General features: G+C 43.2%; 1 protein-coding gene across 11 annotated transcripts in view; it reads right to left on the bottom strand.

Annotated features, from left to right (window-relative positions):
* Positions 1–16,858, bottom strand: part of LOC120764843 (ubiquitin-associated protein 2-like) — a 256,201-nt gene that overhangs the window by 127,966 nt on the left and 111,377 nt on the right. For 10 of the 11 annotated variants that reach the window (XR_005704307.2, XM_040088943.1, XM_040088936.1 and 7 more), the window contains 2 exons: positions 15,772–15,925; positions 11,712–11,789 (listed from right to left, as the gene is read on the bottom strand). The exons of the other annotated variant lie outside the window; for it this stretch is intronic. Coding sequence is in view for 9 of the 10 variants with exons in the window: in XM_040088943.1 (XP_039944877.1) it covers positions 11,712–11,789; positions 15,772–15,925 (232 nt within the window). In the remaining variant the exon portion in view is untranslated. The remainder of the gene's footprint in view (positions 1–11,711; positions 11,790–15,771; positions 15,926–16,858) is intronic. 11 annotated transcript variants of the gene reach the window in all.

Here is a 16,858-nt window from a genome sequence, read left to right as displayed (position 1 = left end):
CACATGTTAGTGGAAAGATGACCCTGGTATCCGGGACTAGAAGCTCTTTTTGCACCAAAAAGGGTCAGTCTCAGGCAAAAGGAGTGATTGGGAAAGAAAGGCAAGGAACACTGGATTTTTGGTGAGTACCACTTTTGGTTTTCTAAGGGAAAATCTTTTTAAGAGGCATTGAACCTCAGGGAAAAGGGTTTTTTCCTTTCGGGGAAGGTTTTTGCTTTCAGAGTAAAAACCTTCAAGGTGCTTTCTTTCGGCAGCCGGGGGGGGGGGGGGGGGGGGGGGGGGGGGGGAGGGGGGGGTGGAAAAGGAAACTGTTTCCCCTCTGGCTTTTTTTTTTCTCTCCAGTGAGGTTTTTTTCCTTTCAGTTTCTCAGTCACAGTTAAAAGGGACACAGAAACTTAAAAACTGAGCCAAAAATGGGTGCTAGGCTGTCTGTGTCCCAAAAAAAGAGTCGATTACCAAATTTTAAGTACCTTGGATGATGGGGGGACCCATTGTTCAAAGAAACAGCTGAAAAAATTAACTCTGTGGTTGTTTTCTCAGCTTCCACATGTATCATTAGAGCAAATAAGCTTCCCAGAATTTTGGGAGGCTATAACGAAAAAAATAGTTCAATCTGGCTCCTCTAATAATAAAGATGATGCAAATTTTGCTTTTTATAGCTTAAAAATTAAGTTTGCATTGCAAAAGCAAAATGAAAAGGGAAAAAAAGACAGTTCTTTGTGAATTTTCCCCAGCTTGTACCTTTGCAGGCAGTCCGAGTGCTCAAACCTCCCATCTTAGTGATTCGCAGGTGGGGGGGTCACAAGATGGAGGGGATTCCTTTGTCCAAAATGGCCAAAGCCATGTGCTCCTGAGCCATGAGGAGTCTCTCCTTTTGTCTGTCCCTCCTTCCCGCAATCCCTTTTTCTTCCCAGACCCCTCCCTCCCTTCAGTGCCACCCCCAGCACTGCCCTCTCCTCTGACTCTGCCCCCTACCCTCAAACCTCCACCCTCCAACTCCTCCCTGTGTGACTCAAGCCTCCAGCCCCTTCCTGCCCCTGGTTCCCATGGTTTCCCCACCCACAGTCCCAGTTCCCATGCCCCGGAGGGGAGGGGGGGGGAGCCAGGAACCCAGAAGCAGGAAGTGATCCCAGCTTTTCTGCTACCCCTTTCACATATCAACAGTCAAAAAGAGGGGGTGCTGTCCACAGTAATTGGGACCCCTTCCCCCAACAAGCGATTCAGGGGTTATGCAAAGCTCAGGCCAAATTTGAATATGAAAGAGAATACTTTTGCAACCGTTTAAAAGCAAATTTAGCAAGGAATACTACAGTTCCCTTTGACCTCCAAAAAGATTTACTTCCGGAGCTTTGGCAAAATCCTGAAATGGCTTTTGATAATAAGAATTTGCCAATTTGATTAGCAATCCAGCCTGATGGGTCTTTCCAACCTTACAGTAAAATAAAGCAGCTTCCATCAGAACTTTTGGTAACATTTGTGGAGCGATTAACCCGAGCTATTGAGTTACAGGTTAAGAGTGAAGGAGCCCAAGAACAGGTCCTGGAGGAAATCGCTCTGGCCGATGCAAACGAACGGTGCAAGGCAGCCATCCTCAGCCTGTCTATAGAACCAGCTCCAACTTTACATGACATGCTCCAGGTGTGTGCCAGAAAGATTCCCTTCATAAAAGCTCATCAAAACCACAGTTCCAGAGTCAAGCCACCACAAAAAGCTGCTGCTGCAGACACCATGCCTCCTGTGCCTATGCCACAGCCACCGCCCAAGAGAGGAACAATGTGTCTCCTGTGCGATCAGGCTGGACATTGGGTATCTCAATGCCCTTTAAAGAAGCAATTTCTGGACTTTCGGGACGATGGGGGAGGGAGGTCTCAAAGGTCCAAAGGGAATTTTTTAAAAAGAATAGAAAATGTAAATGTTAAACTAAATAATCCTGCTTTAACCAGTTCTGCCTTTCAGCAAAAGTCACCGGATATGATAGTAAAGGAACCAGCGACCAGAGAAACAAAAATTCCTCATGATCAGGTCACCTGGGGTCATGGGTACGCCTATGTGTCCACTCCCCCAGGTCTCAAGTGGGTGCCAGCTGAGTGGGTGAAACCTTTCATCCCTAAAACTGCAAAGCCACCTGCAGAGGCCCCACAAGTGGCCAGTACTGCCTGGAGGAGGAGAAAGCGCCTAACCTTCTCCTTCTAATTATCATTATTCCTTAACAGTGTTTTTCTAGACAGTTTGTTTGCACTAAAGGTCATTTTTCTTCTGCAACTTTAAAGGTACTCAAGGTCTGAACTCTGAGCATCTCCCACGAACCAAGCCTTCCTCCTTCCTAATTTAATAAGAAAAGGGAAAATGTTGTAATGCATTAATTGGGTTTATATTGTGTTTCATTGGATTTGTAATCATGTGGTTTGTCCTTCCTCAGCTGTAACCCAACCCTGTTCCCCTCCCACTTTATCCCTGATTGGGTAGTGGTTTGTCCCTGCCTCTGGGCCCTGCCCCCTGGGGATAAAGCCCCAGCACAGGCAGGGCCTTGCTCTCTCTAGCACCGGTGAGCCCCCGGGAAAGATCTCCAGCCAGGCAGGGCAGGACTCCAGAATAAAGCTGTTATATCCCACTTGGTGAGAGAGAGCAGACTCTTTCCTTTTGCCATCGGCAGTCGTCTAGTCTCATAAAAGAAATACCACAGAAGCGCCTAATTCTGCGCAACAGAAAAGACTACCAAATGAAATGACAGATTTTTATTATTATTTTGTCTTGGTTTTGTAGACAAGTTTCAGGAGAAAACACCCTGGAATGAGCATTTCCTCTAAAAGGGAAAGGGCTTCAATAACCCCCTTTTCTTCTGCCAGTGAGAGAAATTGATACCAGTGGGTGAAAGTGAAAAAAAGAGAACTGTTTATTAAGAAAGGAAAAGGAGGGGGTGCCCACAAGGCATAGAAAAGGATTGAATAAATGCTAGATATGAATTCCCAGAAACTTATCCTCCACACACACTCACCCACAGCAGAACAAAAAAAAAAAAAAAACCAACCAAAAAAACAAAAACTCAAATGCCCAGGGAAGAAAAATACATAGGCTGACTGCATGGCCTGGAAAACAAAATGGTGACTGGTCCCTTTTGTCTCCAGGAAAGGGAAGAAGAGTAGTTCACACAGCAGCCCGGAGCAGAGCAGATGGGAAACTTGTTGATCCTCTGCCGTTGGTTTTCTTCCTCACAGCAGGCAAAACTGGTGGATTTTTGTTGCAGCAGCCTTCTTGTTAGAGGGTAGAAATGAGCTGAGACACAGACTTCTTGTTTATCACAGCATGAAAAGGGTCCTGAATTATTCCTCTTTACAGCTTAGCCATCCTGACTTCAACTATTCACTGACTCTGGCTGCAGCAAGCTCCTACTGTAGGTTTCCCTTGCAGCCTGACTGCAGGCTTTTACCTAGCTAGACTACAACTGCAGACCCAGACTGACCTCACAGCAGTGTTTCCCTCTCCCCAGGACCCTTCTTCATCATTTCCCCTTCCTCAAGGTTCCTCTTCCTCTTTCATAATTCTCACTCCCTTTTATCACACTTATCTTTATTGGATATAGCTGTGACTCATCAGGGGTGAGGCTGTATTCGGTAATTAACACAGCTGTTACTTATCAGGGACAAGGTCACTTGTATTCCCTTCTCCTACAGATTTTCATGTCTCTTCTTTTGCTGGCTAGGTCTTTCCTGGGGTTCAGACTGACCGTGGCTGCCCCACAGGCTCCCAGGGCCAGAGAGAGGAAAAAAAAAAAGTTGGCAAAAGGATTTGCCAGAGAAAAGCCTCCAGGCCAGGGGAAAGTAAAAAAAAAAAAAAAACACAAAAAACCCCAGAGGCTTCTTGCCTAAATTGGCAAAAATTAATCCAGCAAAAGGCAACAAAGTAACAATCCATGTAGCCACCGAGAGCTTGAACAGACCCCAGACCCAGTCCTCCCAGGCTCCGGTCCCACCCCCTGGTTCATAAAGATACTGCAGTGCAGACATTTCTGGGCATAAAGCAGATGATTAGGAAATAAAGTATCATCATAAAATCACCCCAAGATAATCTCTACTCATATCCAAAGAAAGGTCAGCCATCCCTGAAATACTGAGAAATAAATTACGCAGCTTTATACAACTCCCTGCAGATTTCATGGGTTTTGTCATGGTTTAAGAGCGGCACCCCCTAATTTGGTGCTGCACAACCACCACCACACTCACTTCCCTCTCCCCTCCAGTGGGAGATATGAGATAGAGATTATGGGTTGAGATAAGAACAATTTACTGGAAACAGCAACAAGATAAGAAAACAAACAGTAACAGCAACAATACTAATAACAAAAGCATACAAAAACCCCCACATTCACTAACCAACCTGGAGCTGTACAGCCCCCCAAGAAAATGAACAAAATGGCAGAGGGACCCTCTGCAAGCCACCTTTTTCTTCCTGATGGTAAGCAACATCCCCCTCATCCTCGGAAGTGAGAATTCCTTACTTCTGCCCCCCTGGCAGTGAGATAAGTGGTACAGAATAAAAACTTAGGAACACCCAGAGGCTCTAGGATCCGTGTTCTGGCAAGAAAAACAGGACATTATCCACCTCGGGTTCTATATCATCTAGCTCATGTCCAGATCTTATACCTTCCAAATATATACACATATGTATATATAAAAATATACACAAACACACATCATTTTCATTGTCAATGGCCATCCCTCCAAGATGTCTGTTGAGTTCATTGTCCATGACTGTGGGTTCTATCTGTCTTAGATGCCTTCCAGGGGAGGAGGGCTGATGTGCTGTCAGCTGACTGCTGCATCAGCTCATGACTGGTGTATCTGGAGCAGTCCATCCTCATTGTGCATGGTAGTTATGGCACAGTGGCAGTCATTCAGCACCCAATATTATACAATTCAACATTACAGACTGTTCTCACCCAGCAATCAAATTCCCCTGAGATACACATCACATTTCCCCATCCCTCTGCATTACCAACCAAGTGCACCCAGGTCCCTGAACAAGAACAATCCCACAGATGCATTTGCCTTTCCTTGAGGCAGGATTAATCCAAACTGTCTTCCCTAACACATTCCTCATATTCACCACAGGGACTTTCTCCTCTTCTATGGTACGTGGAAATTTTTATTGGACAGGGCCAGCTCAACTGGTAGAGCCCCTAGTGTTAACTAACCAGGTGGCCTTTGCTAAATGTAGATCCCAGTGTTTGAAGGTCCCATCCCCCTCCACTACTTTAAAAATGGTTTTTAACAGTCCATTGTACAATTCAATTGTCCCAGAAGCTGGTGCATGATAGGGAATATGATACATCCACTCAATTCTGTGCTCTCCAGTTCATGTGTCTATTTCTGAAATGAGTCCCATTGTCCAACTCAATTCTTTCTGGGGTGCCATGTCACCACAGGACTTACTTTTCAAGGCCCAGGATGATGTTCCGGACAACGACATGAGGCACAGAGTATGTCTCCAGCCATCCAGTGGTTGTTTCCACCATTGTCAGCACACAGTGCTGGCCTTGGTGGGTTTGTGGCAGTGTGATGTAATCAATCTGCCAGGCCTTGCCATACTTATATTTTGACCATTGTCCCCCACACCAGAGGCTTTACCCGCTTGGCTTGCTTGACAACAGCACGTTTCACAGTTATGGATAATCTGGGATATAGTGTCCCATGGTTAAGTCCACTCCTTGATAACAAGCCCATCTGTATGTTGCATCTCTTTCCTGATGACCTGATGCATCATGAGCCCATTGAGCCAGAAATAATTCACCCTTATTTCACCAGTCCAGATCCATCTGAGACACTTTAATCTTGGCAGCTTGATCTACCTCACCATTTTTCCACATGCACCCACGAGTCACACTACTGAAGAACATTGCATGTATATGACGTACTTTTACAGTCAATTTCTCTACCTGAGCAGCCATGTCTTGCCATGATTCAGCAGCCCAGATGTCTTTCCCTCTACACTGCCAACTGGTCTTTTTTTCATTGGTCCAGCCACCCCCACAAAGCATTTTCTACCATCCACAAGTCAGTGGGGAGGTGGAACACTGGTCATTTCTCTCCTCCAGTGATAGCCAAAGTCAATTGGACAGCTTTCAGCTCTGCAACATGACTTAATCCACCTTGGCCCTCATTAGCTTCTGCAACTCACTATGTATGAATTCATAAGTCACCTTTCCATGTTTGATGTATCCCTACAATATGGCAGAAACCATCAAGAAAAAGACCATATTGTTTTTTATTTCTTGTAGCTGACTATATGGTGGAGCCTCCTCAGCACATTACCTTTTCCTCTTCCTCCTCTGAAATTAGTCTGAAATTCTCACCTGCAGGCCAGTTTGTAATGACTTCCAAGATCCCTAGGTGACTGGGATTTTGAGCTTGCTGTGTGATCAACACAACCCACTTACTCCACCTAACATCAGTGGCATGATGTGTGGAAGGGACTTTCCCTTTGAATATCCAGCCCAGCACTGGCAGTTGGGGTGCCAGGAGGAGCTGTGCTTCAGTGCCAAGCACTTCTGAAGCAGCTTGAACCATTTCATAAGCTACCAGTATCTCTTTTTCAGTTGGGGTGTAAAAGGCCTTGGATCCTTTGTATCCCTGACTCCAGAATCCCAGGGGTTGTCCTTGGGTGTCCCCAGGTACTTTTTGCTAGAGGCTCCAGAAAGGACCATTCTCCTCAGCTGTGGTGTAGAGCATATTTTTCACATCCTGTCCTGTCCTGACTGGCCCAAGGGCTACTGCATGAACTATCTCCTGTTTAATTTGTTCAAAAGCTTGTTCTTGTTCAGGACCCCTGTTGGAGGCTAGAAAAAAAAAAAATAAAAATAAAAGGAAAAATCCTTTCTCTCAGGGATTTTTTTCTCCCATTTATTGCCTAAGAGATGATAACAATGATACTGAAACATGATTTTAAAGAGTTAAGATTTTAGCTAAGGGTTAGAAGCAATTTATATTGATCAAGATGTAAGTTACATTAGTAAATGGCAGGTTAATGATTATTAGATGCCTAAGCTAGAGCTAACTGTTATATTATGAGCTTGTTTATAGAAAAAGTGGAGTAAGTGAACTGTCATAAGAACAGATTGAAACCACTAAGAACAATGGCCAGCACCTGGACTTTGTATCAATCAATCATGAAGCGGGGGACATTGGATCGTGCCAGAGGGTCACAGAGACCTAATGAAGACTCTCCTGACTTCATCCTTTGAGACCACTGACCCAATTTGAGACCACCGACCCAATTCAAGAGAAGAATTGCACACACGTGAAGGACTGATAGCCTCATTTTAATACCGAACGAGGATGGGAGGTGCTGGGGTTATGCATATGTATTGTATATAAGATCTTGGAAAATAAATAGAGAGCAAAGAACCTTGTTCAGGGCAGCCACGCCTTTCAGAGATGACTCCCGTGCCTCCCGGTGGTGAATAAACATACCACTTTCTAACTTTAGTTAGAGGGTCTTTGTCTGTGATTATATCGGTTTTCAACGACTCAATACTGAAGAGACAAAAGATGTGGCTGGGAAGGGAAGGTGTGCAGTTGGCTGCAGTCTCTTAGCTGGGAAGTGAGCCTGGTAGCTGGGGAATTTTCTCTTGGGAAGTGCAGAGATACCAAGAGACTTGGCTGGGTGTCAGGGGCTGGGCTCAGCTCTAGCTTGCTCTCAGGATCGGAGGGGGGACGATGGTTTGTGGTTTTGGCGCCGGACTGTTGCTGCCCAGAGGATTCACTGCCACTGCGGAGTTTCATCCTTCACTGCTTCTCCTTCCTGTGGGTGAGCCTTTGCTCGCAGGAGTAGTCATTGAACTAGGCCTTTTAAACACTGGACCTCACTGGGAGGGACCTTCACCATCTACTTGGGTGCCTCAAGGGAAACCTGGGACCCCTCCCCCTCTCCAGAGGGAGCATCTCCCGACTGTTTGTGGCAGCTGCTTGCTGGAGCCCGGCTGCCACTGCCCAGCCCCACTATTTTCTGCTGCTGTTTCGGGTTTTTGCTACACTTTGCTTGCCACCCCAGGTGTGCTCGCCTCTGCTGCTCCAGCCTACAGCTCCGAGGTTTCTCCTACAGTCCATTTTGCCACCCAGAGTGACAAAGACCGGCTGCTCCCCATGAGTTTGCAAAGGGAGCCCCTTTTCTCTCTCTCCTGCTATCTGAGCCACCATCAATCACATGGAAAGAGGCCACTGAGCTCACACCACAGCGCTCCCTGCAGTCACAAGGGAATCATTGCACCAGCCCTGCCTGGCCAGGGGCCAACAGCACCCCTACCAGCTGTGACCATAACTACACGGAAGGGGAAAAGGCTTGATGGCCAAGAGAAAGGTGTTATTGGCTTTCTGGGTTTTTTGTTTGTTGTTGCTGCTGTTGTTGTTGTTTGTTTGCATTGGTATATACATTCTAGTAAAGAACTGTAATTCTTTTTCCTGTATCTTTGCCTGAAAGTCCCATAATTTCAAAGTTATAATAATTCAGAGGGAAGGGTATCATATTTTCCATCCCAAGGGAGGTTCCCACCTTCCTTAGCAGACACCTGTCTTTTAAACCAAGACAACCCCACTTGAAACCCTTTTTTTCCCATCACACATGATAGAGAGGGTTTACAATCTGACTCTAATCTGGAATATGCATCCTCTCTGCATCTTCCTCCTGTTTTGAGGGCCCTGCTTCATCTTCAACCCTTACTAAGCGAAATGATTTGGTCTTGGATTTCTTTTTGTGTATAGGTATGACTGCAACCAGGATGGGCTGTTCCTCTGGTTCAGCTGCAGTTTGAGTAGCCACAGTGTCAGTTGTTCTGCTTTCTTCCTCCTCCCCCTGAGGGTGCTGTCTAGTGACAAGCAGTGTCCAATAAATAGTAGCCAGGGCCCAGCACACTGCAACAAGTTGCTCCTCTGTGGAGCGGTCACAGCATTGTCCTTGCAAATATTCTGTCACTTTAACAGGGTCCTATACTTGTTCAGGGGTGAACTTCCAAACCATTGGAGCAGAGAATTTCCCCCTAAACTGGCTCATTTTCTCCCACATTCCTTGCCACTCATGACTATCCATCCACCCTTGTGGCAGATCTCTAAATAAACTCCCTAGATATCTCTTTCTTGGCTCTGAACATGGTGTAGACTGCACTGAGGAGACCTGGCAGATTTAGCAACAAGAAGAAACTTTCCCTAACACCCAAAGGAAATTCAAAATTCTCAAAAGTTGATGTAACAGGCCTGAAAGAGGAAAAGGGGGTAAAAAGCTGGGGAAAATCATCCTTCCCTGTTTCCCTCACAGGCTGCGTATGATTATTAATGAATTTCCAGAGGTAGCACCCAAGGCCATGGCATGAGAGCAGCACTGAAGACACATCCTTAATGACCCTCATTTCCCTTGATGTTATCATATCATAAACTGATATCACATAGTACAGCAACAAAGCAATCCTGATCCCTATCCCTGCTCTGAGAGGGAGCACTGTGATGGGCACATAGTGCATATACAGAAACACATACAGGGTTAGGTACCACAACCATGTGAACAGATCAAACAACATTGTGCCCAGTGGCTCCATACCTAATGCAACAAATTCTTAGATCAAAATTGCTTCCCACTGACTCCGGGCAAGTCTGTTATCTCAACCCTTCATGCCTCACACTGGGTGCCAATTAAAAGCTGTTTAGGAGCAGCACTCCTTAATTTAGAGTGTTTCCCACTCCTCCCCCCCCCCCCCCCCCCCACTCGCTCTTCCCCTTCAGTGGGAGATAATGGCAGAGATTAAGGGTTGAGATAGAACTATTTACTGGAAAAAGCAATGAGATAAGAAGATGAACAGTAACAGCAACAATACTAATAACAAAAGTGTACAAAAGGAGGGTGATTTGCATGCAAAAAAACAAAAAAAATCCCAACATTCATCAACCAACCTGGCACTGCATAACTCCCAAGACAATGAACCAAATGGTGGGGGGACACTCTATGTGCCATCTTTTTCTTCCCAACCATAAACCATGCCCTCCATCCTTCTCAGAAGTGAGAATCCCTTACTTCCACCCCCTGGCAGTGAGGAGTAGTATAGAATAACAACCTAGGCATGCTCAGATGGCTCCAGGCTCTTCTCACTCATGGCTACTGCAAAAAGAAATAACTGTCCTGGCCAAAAACCACAAGAGGTTTGCATTAAAATTTAATTAGGTATTTCCTGCCACAGAATACACACCTTTGTAGTATAGTAATACTGAAGTCAACCAGTTTATCCCAGACAGTTGAAAACATTTCATTAAGATACTTTTCTCACATGAATGCACAGTCTAAAATACTTGGTAGAGAGATACAGTAATACTTTGTACACTAAGCCAGTGAATGAAAATTGGTTGAAGTTGTTCCTATTTCTTCAGTCAGATAGGTCAGTGTTTTGGCTTAAGACATGATATTCATCTAGAGAGCTACAGTGTTGACAACAAAAGCAGTGTATTGTTCATAAGGTTACAAAGCAAAAAACAGACTGCATTTAAAGTTAACCTCTACGTTTCAGCCAACAATTTTAAAAACTCCTACCTTTATATTTATAATTTGAGTATAAAAGATTATTTTATAAAACAATTAACTGAAATACTTACATTCCATCTATTAACAGTGCTAACATACCAAAAAACTAGCTGTGAACTGTACCACATCCTCCCCTGCAAGGCTACCTCTCTACACATACCATTTGGTATTTGCTGATTCACAGGTACAACTGAGTCATTTTTGCAGTCCTTTGGAAGTTACATGTCTTTGCATGTTTCCATTCCTTCAAGATACAGATCTGGAGACAATGAAGTTGGGTGTGCCTGTCTTTGAATGCCCCATTACTTAATATTTCAAAGAAGAGAGCCTTTTGAAGGCAGTTTTTTTTGTCAATCAGACATTACTTAAGTACATTAGCTCTATGCACTTTCTCAATTTAATTAATTTAATACCCACTTCCGCACACAATCTGCACTGTACCCAAGTTACTCATTTTCATTCCACTTGCTCTTAGAAGAAACAAGCCTCTTTCCACTTCAACCCATGAAAATCAAACCAACTACACATCCCTTGATTCCACATCAAATCCATTATCAACACCTTTCCTATCTCTTCTACAGGATAAGATTGTTGTACCTAAGACTCTGCAGCATTCTTTTTCCACGGTTCTTCTCAAGTCCTTTATGCTGATTTCCTTCTCTTACCAAAAAGCCTCTAAAGTGGCTCGTACTTTCTCTGGCTACAAAAAACAGAAGGCAAGCCTGACAACCAGATCTACCCCAAAGAAACAACACAAGTACACATCAAATCCTTCCCTGAGAGCCATACAGATGGAATTGAGTGCTCTCTTACTGCCAAGGTACATCCTGCAGAGCCCAGCATACTCCCAGTCTCAAAAGGCTGACATGAGTCAATCTGGGAAAACAGCTCTCCATAGCCAGAGCACACAAGCCTGCTACACAGGAAATTACCATAGAAGTCATCTGTGTCAATTCTTTCAAGTTGTTCTGAGACCAAGACACAACAAGGGGCAAGGGAGAGGAATGTACCTAAATTAAAGGTGGATTAAATGCTTACAGAATCAAATTATAACCAATCAATGCTTAAAAACAAGTGTTCAAAGAAACAAATGGGAGAGTTTGATTTCAGGGTATGAAATCATTGGTGCCAATCCTGCACCAATACTACCACCTCACCTCTCCCACGGCCACGTTTCCCACGGTCTGAAGGCCTGTCTCCTTGACTGTTGTCCACTCCATTCTCTTCAGCTCTGACTGTGGAGAGAGGACAGCTTAAGAGACTCATGCATGAGACAGTATAGCCATCTGCTTAGCCTAAACCTCAAAAAAAAAGGCAAGATTTTAAAATGGGCTGGTTAACAGATGTCAGTCACCCCTCTTCTTCGGCAGCCTAGCTATAAGCAAGTTATGTTTACTTTGCACTAGACCATTAGGAAGCAAAATATCTAAGAGGAAAATGCCCTTCAGCAGACAAGCTACTATTGGGTTGGGGTTTTGGGGAGGAGAGGAAGGCAGTGTTTTGCAGCCTACACTATTAATTATGGCCTCACCTCTTTAACAAGGTAGGAAATAAAGCTGCCTCATACTATGCTTCCTCAATAACAGGCTGTGTGGCAAGTGAAAGAATAAGGGACAGCCAAGAATACCAGCTTTTGTCTGCCCATACCATATACCCGTACAACCAGGGAAGCTTAAAAGAACTCTCTGTATTTAAATCAGAAGGATAAAAAATGGAAGACAGTGAGGCATTAGAAAAGTACTAAGCACTGCACCTTAACTATTTCACAGAAAACTCCTGAGGAAGTACACCAAAAGATGGCTGGCTCTTTGAAGGAAAGAGAGAAAAAAAAGAAAAAGACTGACCACTTAAAACACTGTTGAGATTTTGTATGGCACAATTTTCCTAATGGCAGCAACAAAACCAATATTGCTTGCACTGGGAGGAGATATTAAGATATGTTAAAAACTTGAAAAAAAATCTTTACAGTTACAAAAACAGACAAGCAGCATCTGTCTCTGTCAAAAAATTTAACCTTCACTTTCATTTTGATGGATCTAATTTCAATTTTTCTAAGAATAGCTATATCTGGGTTTGGAAAGACAGGTGTCTGCCAGCGAAAGCCGGAGCTTCCCTTGGAATGGAGAATGTAAACCCCCTCCCTCTGATTTATTATAATTTTGAAATTAAGGGGCTTTCAGGCAAAGATATGGGAATAGGAATAACAGTTCTTTACTAGGAATAGTAAAAATAAAAATGTAGTACTACAAAAAGCAAACAAACAAAAAAAAGGAAACACTGACAGAGTCAGAATACAACATGACATCCTGTTGGTCAGGGTGTTCGTAGCAGTCCAATTAAGTCCTCCTGGAGTGACAGATGTGGTTCTGTTGGAGCAGAAATTATCCTGTAGAAAGGTGTAGTTTTCCTCTGAAGGTCTAGTGGTGGTGAGATGGGTCCGTTCTTCCTCTGGGAATCCAGTGGAAACAGGCTGCCTTGGTGTTCTGAATCTCATATTTTATCTAGGTAGGAATGCTTGGCTCCTCCTGCTGGGTGGAGCATCTCACAATGGGATGATGTAATTTTATCAGTCATGCAGTGAACCTTAATGGCCCATTAACAGAAGATATCCCGCTGGAGGGAGGATGAGTCGTGGAAGAGATAAAGAACACTGCCCCACCTGGTTTTAACAGCTGGCCCATTAACAGAAGACACCTGCCCCCTCCCCCCCCGGAGTTATGAGGAATGGGTCATAGAAGAGATAAAGAAAACACCTCCCCAAATGGTTTCAACAGATGGCAATAGAATACATACTTTTGGTTACATCTTGCATTGCACCCCAAGACAAGCTGCAAGTTTTATTACTATTTTTTGCTAACTTTGACATTATTTTACAAAGATTCACGTCTTCACTGGCACAATATTTGAAGGTCTTACAATAATTAAAATAATTGGCTAATATTGTACATTTTTTTACCTGCGTTTAAGTCAAAAGCTAAGCATATTTTTTTATTTGTGTTTCTCTGCTCATCTATCAGTGCATATGGTCCTTAATGGCAATTTATATAGCTTTGATACTGCTGATAAAACCTAAAGAGAAAAAAAGCAATGTGCATACAATGGCTATCTAATGTGAGGCTACTTAACTTGGAAACATCAGTTTGTTTTTGTACAATGTATTTTTGCACCCGTATAAGTTGTAGAAAAATTTTAAACATTTCAACTCTCAATGAACTTTCTGTATTGTAGAAACTCAGCTTTGGTTGGCTTATGAGTAACATATGCTAGAGAGTAATAATGCTCCCAGTCTTTTCATTTCCCTTTATAAAAAGGTAAGAACATCTTCAGGTTCTGCCACTCATAAAAGGAGATGCAATCAAAGCTGGATAATTTTTTCATTAAGAGAAAAAAATTGTATCAGCTATGCAGCAACATATTTGCTTCTCAAGCAGTTTTACAGAGAGACAGTTCTAAAACTTAAAATGAATAGCAATTTGTACAAGATCAATTAATCAAAAAAGGGCAGAAATTTAAATTTAGTGTCTTTATCATGGGTTGGCACAATTTTGTTTTCTAGTTATAGAAAAATGTGAGATATTTTTCCCTGGCCTAACCGTGGAGTGGTTTGGGGAAGAGAACAAGGACTTATCAAAAAGCTAGCCAGGATATTGGCAGCTAAGTTAACCAATAGGAAATGTTGATGTGACTTTGGAGGGGACATTTAAAACTAACTGCTGGAGATCAGTCACTCTCTCACTTTGGAAATCAGCCATGAGGTAACATCGTGGGTGGCGGGTGGCCCTGGGTCGGGCCCTGCTGCCCTTTTGGGCGGCTGGGCCGAGCCTGGCCCGGTGTCTGAGGGCCGCTGCCCACACAGGGAGGGCCTGGGCTGGCTGAGCCTCTTTCCCCAGCTGCCGGCAGGGAAGAGGGGCAGCTGCAGCTCGGCAGTGCAGGCCATGTGCTCAGACCGCAGCAGAAAGGGCCAAAACATGGCCCAGTTTAATCGCCGCTAGCAGCAGAAAAAGAAAGCCTGTAGCTCCATAACAACTCCGAGCCGAGCCGCCCTGGATGAGACCGAGGGGTGGAAAAAAAAAAAAGGACATCTACCAGCTTCTTCTATCAGCACAGCTTTGTATTTTCTTCAGTTCCTGCAGCCTTGCGTGGTTTTTGCAAGCCTGAACAGATTTAACCCTTTTCTAGCAACATGGAACTTTTAAAGCACAATTCTTCCTTGAGAGAAAGAAGAAAGAAAACAAGAAAGTACATAGAAATAAACACTACATGAAGTCAGTTAGATTAGAAGTGAAAGAACTAATAGTGTTGGAATAGGATTGAAGAAGTGGACATTTTTAACTGGACTTTTCTAAGGTAAATTATGAAGAAATAAACTGTTCTTTGCAGCATCTTAGTATTATTTGGGTAGAATGCTATTCTAATCAAAATTAAGGACTGATGTAATTGAGATTTATTTGGCAACTTTGAAACCCCCGCTCCTGGGTTAAAGGAGGTCTCAGCCTTTGAGACAAAGATAATTTTAGACTCGAAGAAGTATTCGTAAATAGTACTCCAGGTACACTGAGAAGCTTTGCTGATAGAACATCACAGTCTGCGAAAACTCCGGGTGGCAGCAGATGTGTGACATTGAGAGCACTGGACTACTTTGTCTTGTGGCAAACGTCTTCATAAAAAGATCTTAGAAAGACTCTTCTCCTAAAGTAATGAGTGGTTATGTCTAAATAGTGAAACTGACTGAAAATCCTAAGTTGCGTCTTTCTATGCTGTTCAATAAGAAAGTTAATAGTTTGTAAGAGGAAAGAAGCATGTTTTAAAGTATCATTCTGCTTTAGTTTAGGTTTTTCTTTTTCTCAATTTTTTTTTCTCATTCTTTTAATATATGTTAATAAAACTATTTTTGTTCATTTTTAAGCTTAAGCTTGCTTTGGTTTTTTTCTCCTAATCTCTCCCTCCCACAAAAAGAAAATTAATACTAAAACCCCTACATTAATTGGTGTTTCCACCCGGTTTTATTAAATTAAAACCATTACAGTCTTTGAATAAACTCAGACCATCCCAAAACCAAGTCAGACTGAGCATACCTGTTGCATAAACAGGTTATGATCCCTTCAGTGCTTAGCTATAGCTTGAACAGACTTTACTCCATTAAACATTTGCTCTTAACTCAACCAGCTTCAGCTGCAAAGTGTGTCTGAATCTCTAAAAATGAGCCCCTATACATACACTCTCGGCCACGGCTGCCTCCTCTTCCCGATCTGTTGGAACTTCCCCGGCCACGACTCATTTCTCTGTCCCCTCGTTTCTCTCTGCTGTCTTTGTTTTCCAAACCTTCTTTTCCAAGGTTTTTCTTCTTTCCCCCTACAGTCTCCCAAGAAGTCTATTTGGATAGAATAGAATTAGATACAAAAGTCAAAAAGGAAGAGCCAGCTCTCAGTGTATGATTGTACCTCACATCCCTCCAGTTCATGGGAAAAAAACAGACATACATACTTATTACACTGATACAAATGGAAACATAAGTTGTATTTTTTTAAAAAAATGAAAAAGAAACAAGTTTTAAAAGTTGGATTTTCTTATGGAATGTGAGAATCTCAAATTGAAGTGTAGAATAAGGACTTTACAATTAAAAATGGTAAAACAGGTATGTTTCATTTCCAGCTGGGACACACGAGGGGATATCTCCTCAAAACCGTGCGTACCTGGTCAAGACAGGGTCCAGGTTTAAATACACATTGATCCCATAAACCCGCACCTCTTCACCCGCCCATTCCCCACCTTCTCTCACTTCGTATTCTAATTAGCTGTCACGCCTCCTAGTGGTTGTGAATTGGGGTCTTGGGAGGAAGGCCAACGTCTTCCTCAGGTTGATCTTCGCTTTTGGGCAAGCACGGTGGAGGTTTGGCTGTTTTTCAGGTCACTTTGCTCTTGCCAAAGACGAGTAGCTTGATTTTGCTGGATTCAAGCCACAAAGTTCTGCTTTATCGATTTTTGAAAAATACCTAGGTTCTGCTTTGTTGAGTTTCAACATTATACATCTTACCTATATGACTTTTACTTAGTAACTACCTAACATCAAAGCTTAATGCCCAGTCTTCTATGTGTTCTCAGTATAAGTTGTTCTTTTACTTTTACAAAAACACTAAAAGCTGTTTCTAAAATCCTGCATTTTTATATTCATAAACATCTTCCATATCAAAATATTTCTGGCTATAATGGACTTTTACTAGTTCAAGGAAGCCTAGATATGACCACAACACAGAAAATCTGCAAAGCAAGCAACAGTTTCCCTCTCAACCACCTCCATAAATCT

The sequence above is a fragment of the Hirundo rustica genome, chromosome W (assembly GCF_015227805.2).
Source record: "Hirundo rustica isolate bHirRus1 chromosome W, bHirRus1.pri.v3, whole genome shotgun sequence".
In the NCBI taxonomy this organism is placed as follows: domain Eukaryota; kingdom Metazoa; phylum Chordata; class Aves; order Passeriformes; family Hirundinidae; genus Hirundo; species Hirundo rustica.
The sequence above is the reverse complement of the archived record's forward strand: the minus strand, read 5'-3'. Positions and strand labels throughout refer to the sequence as shown.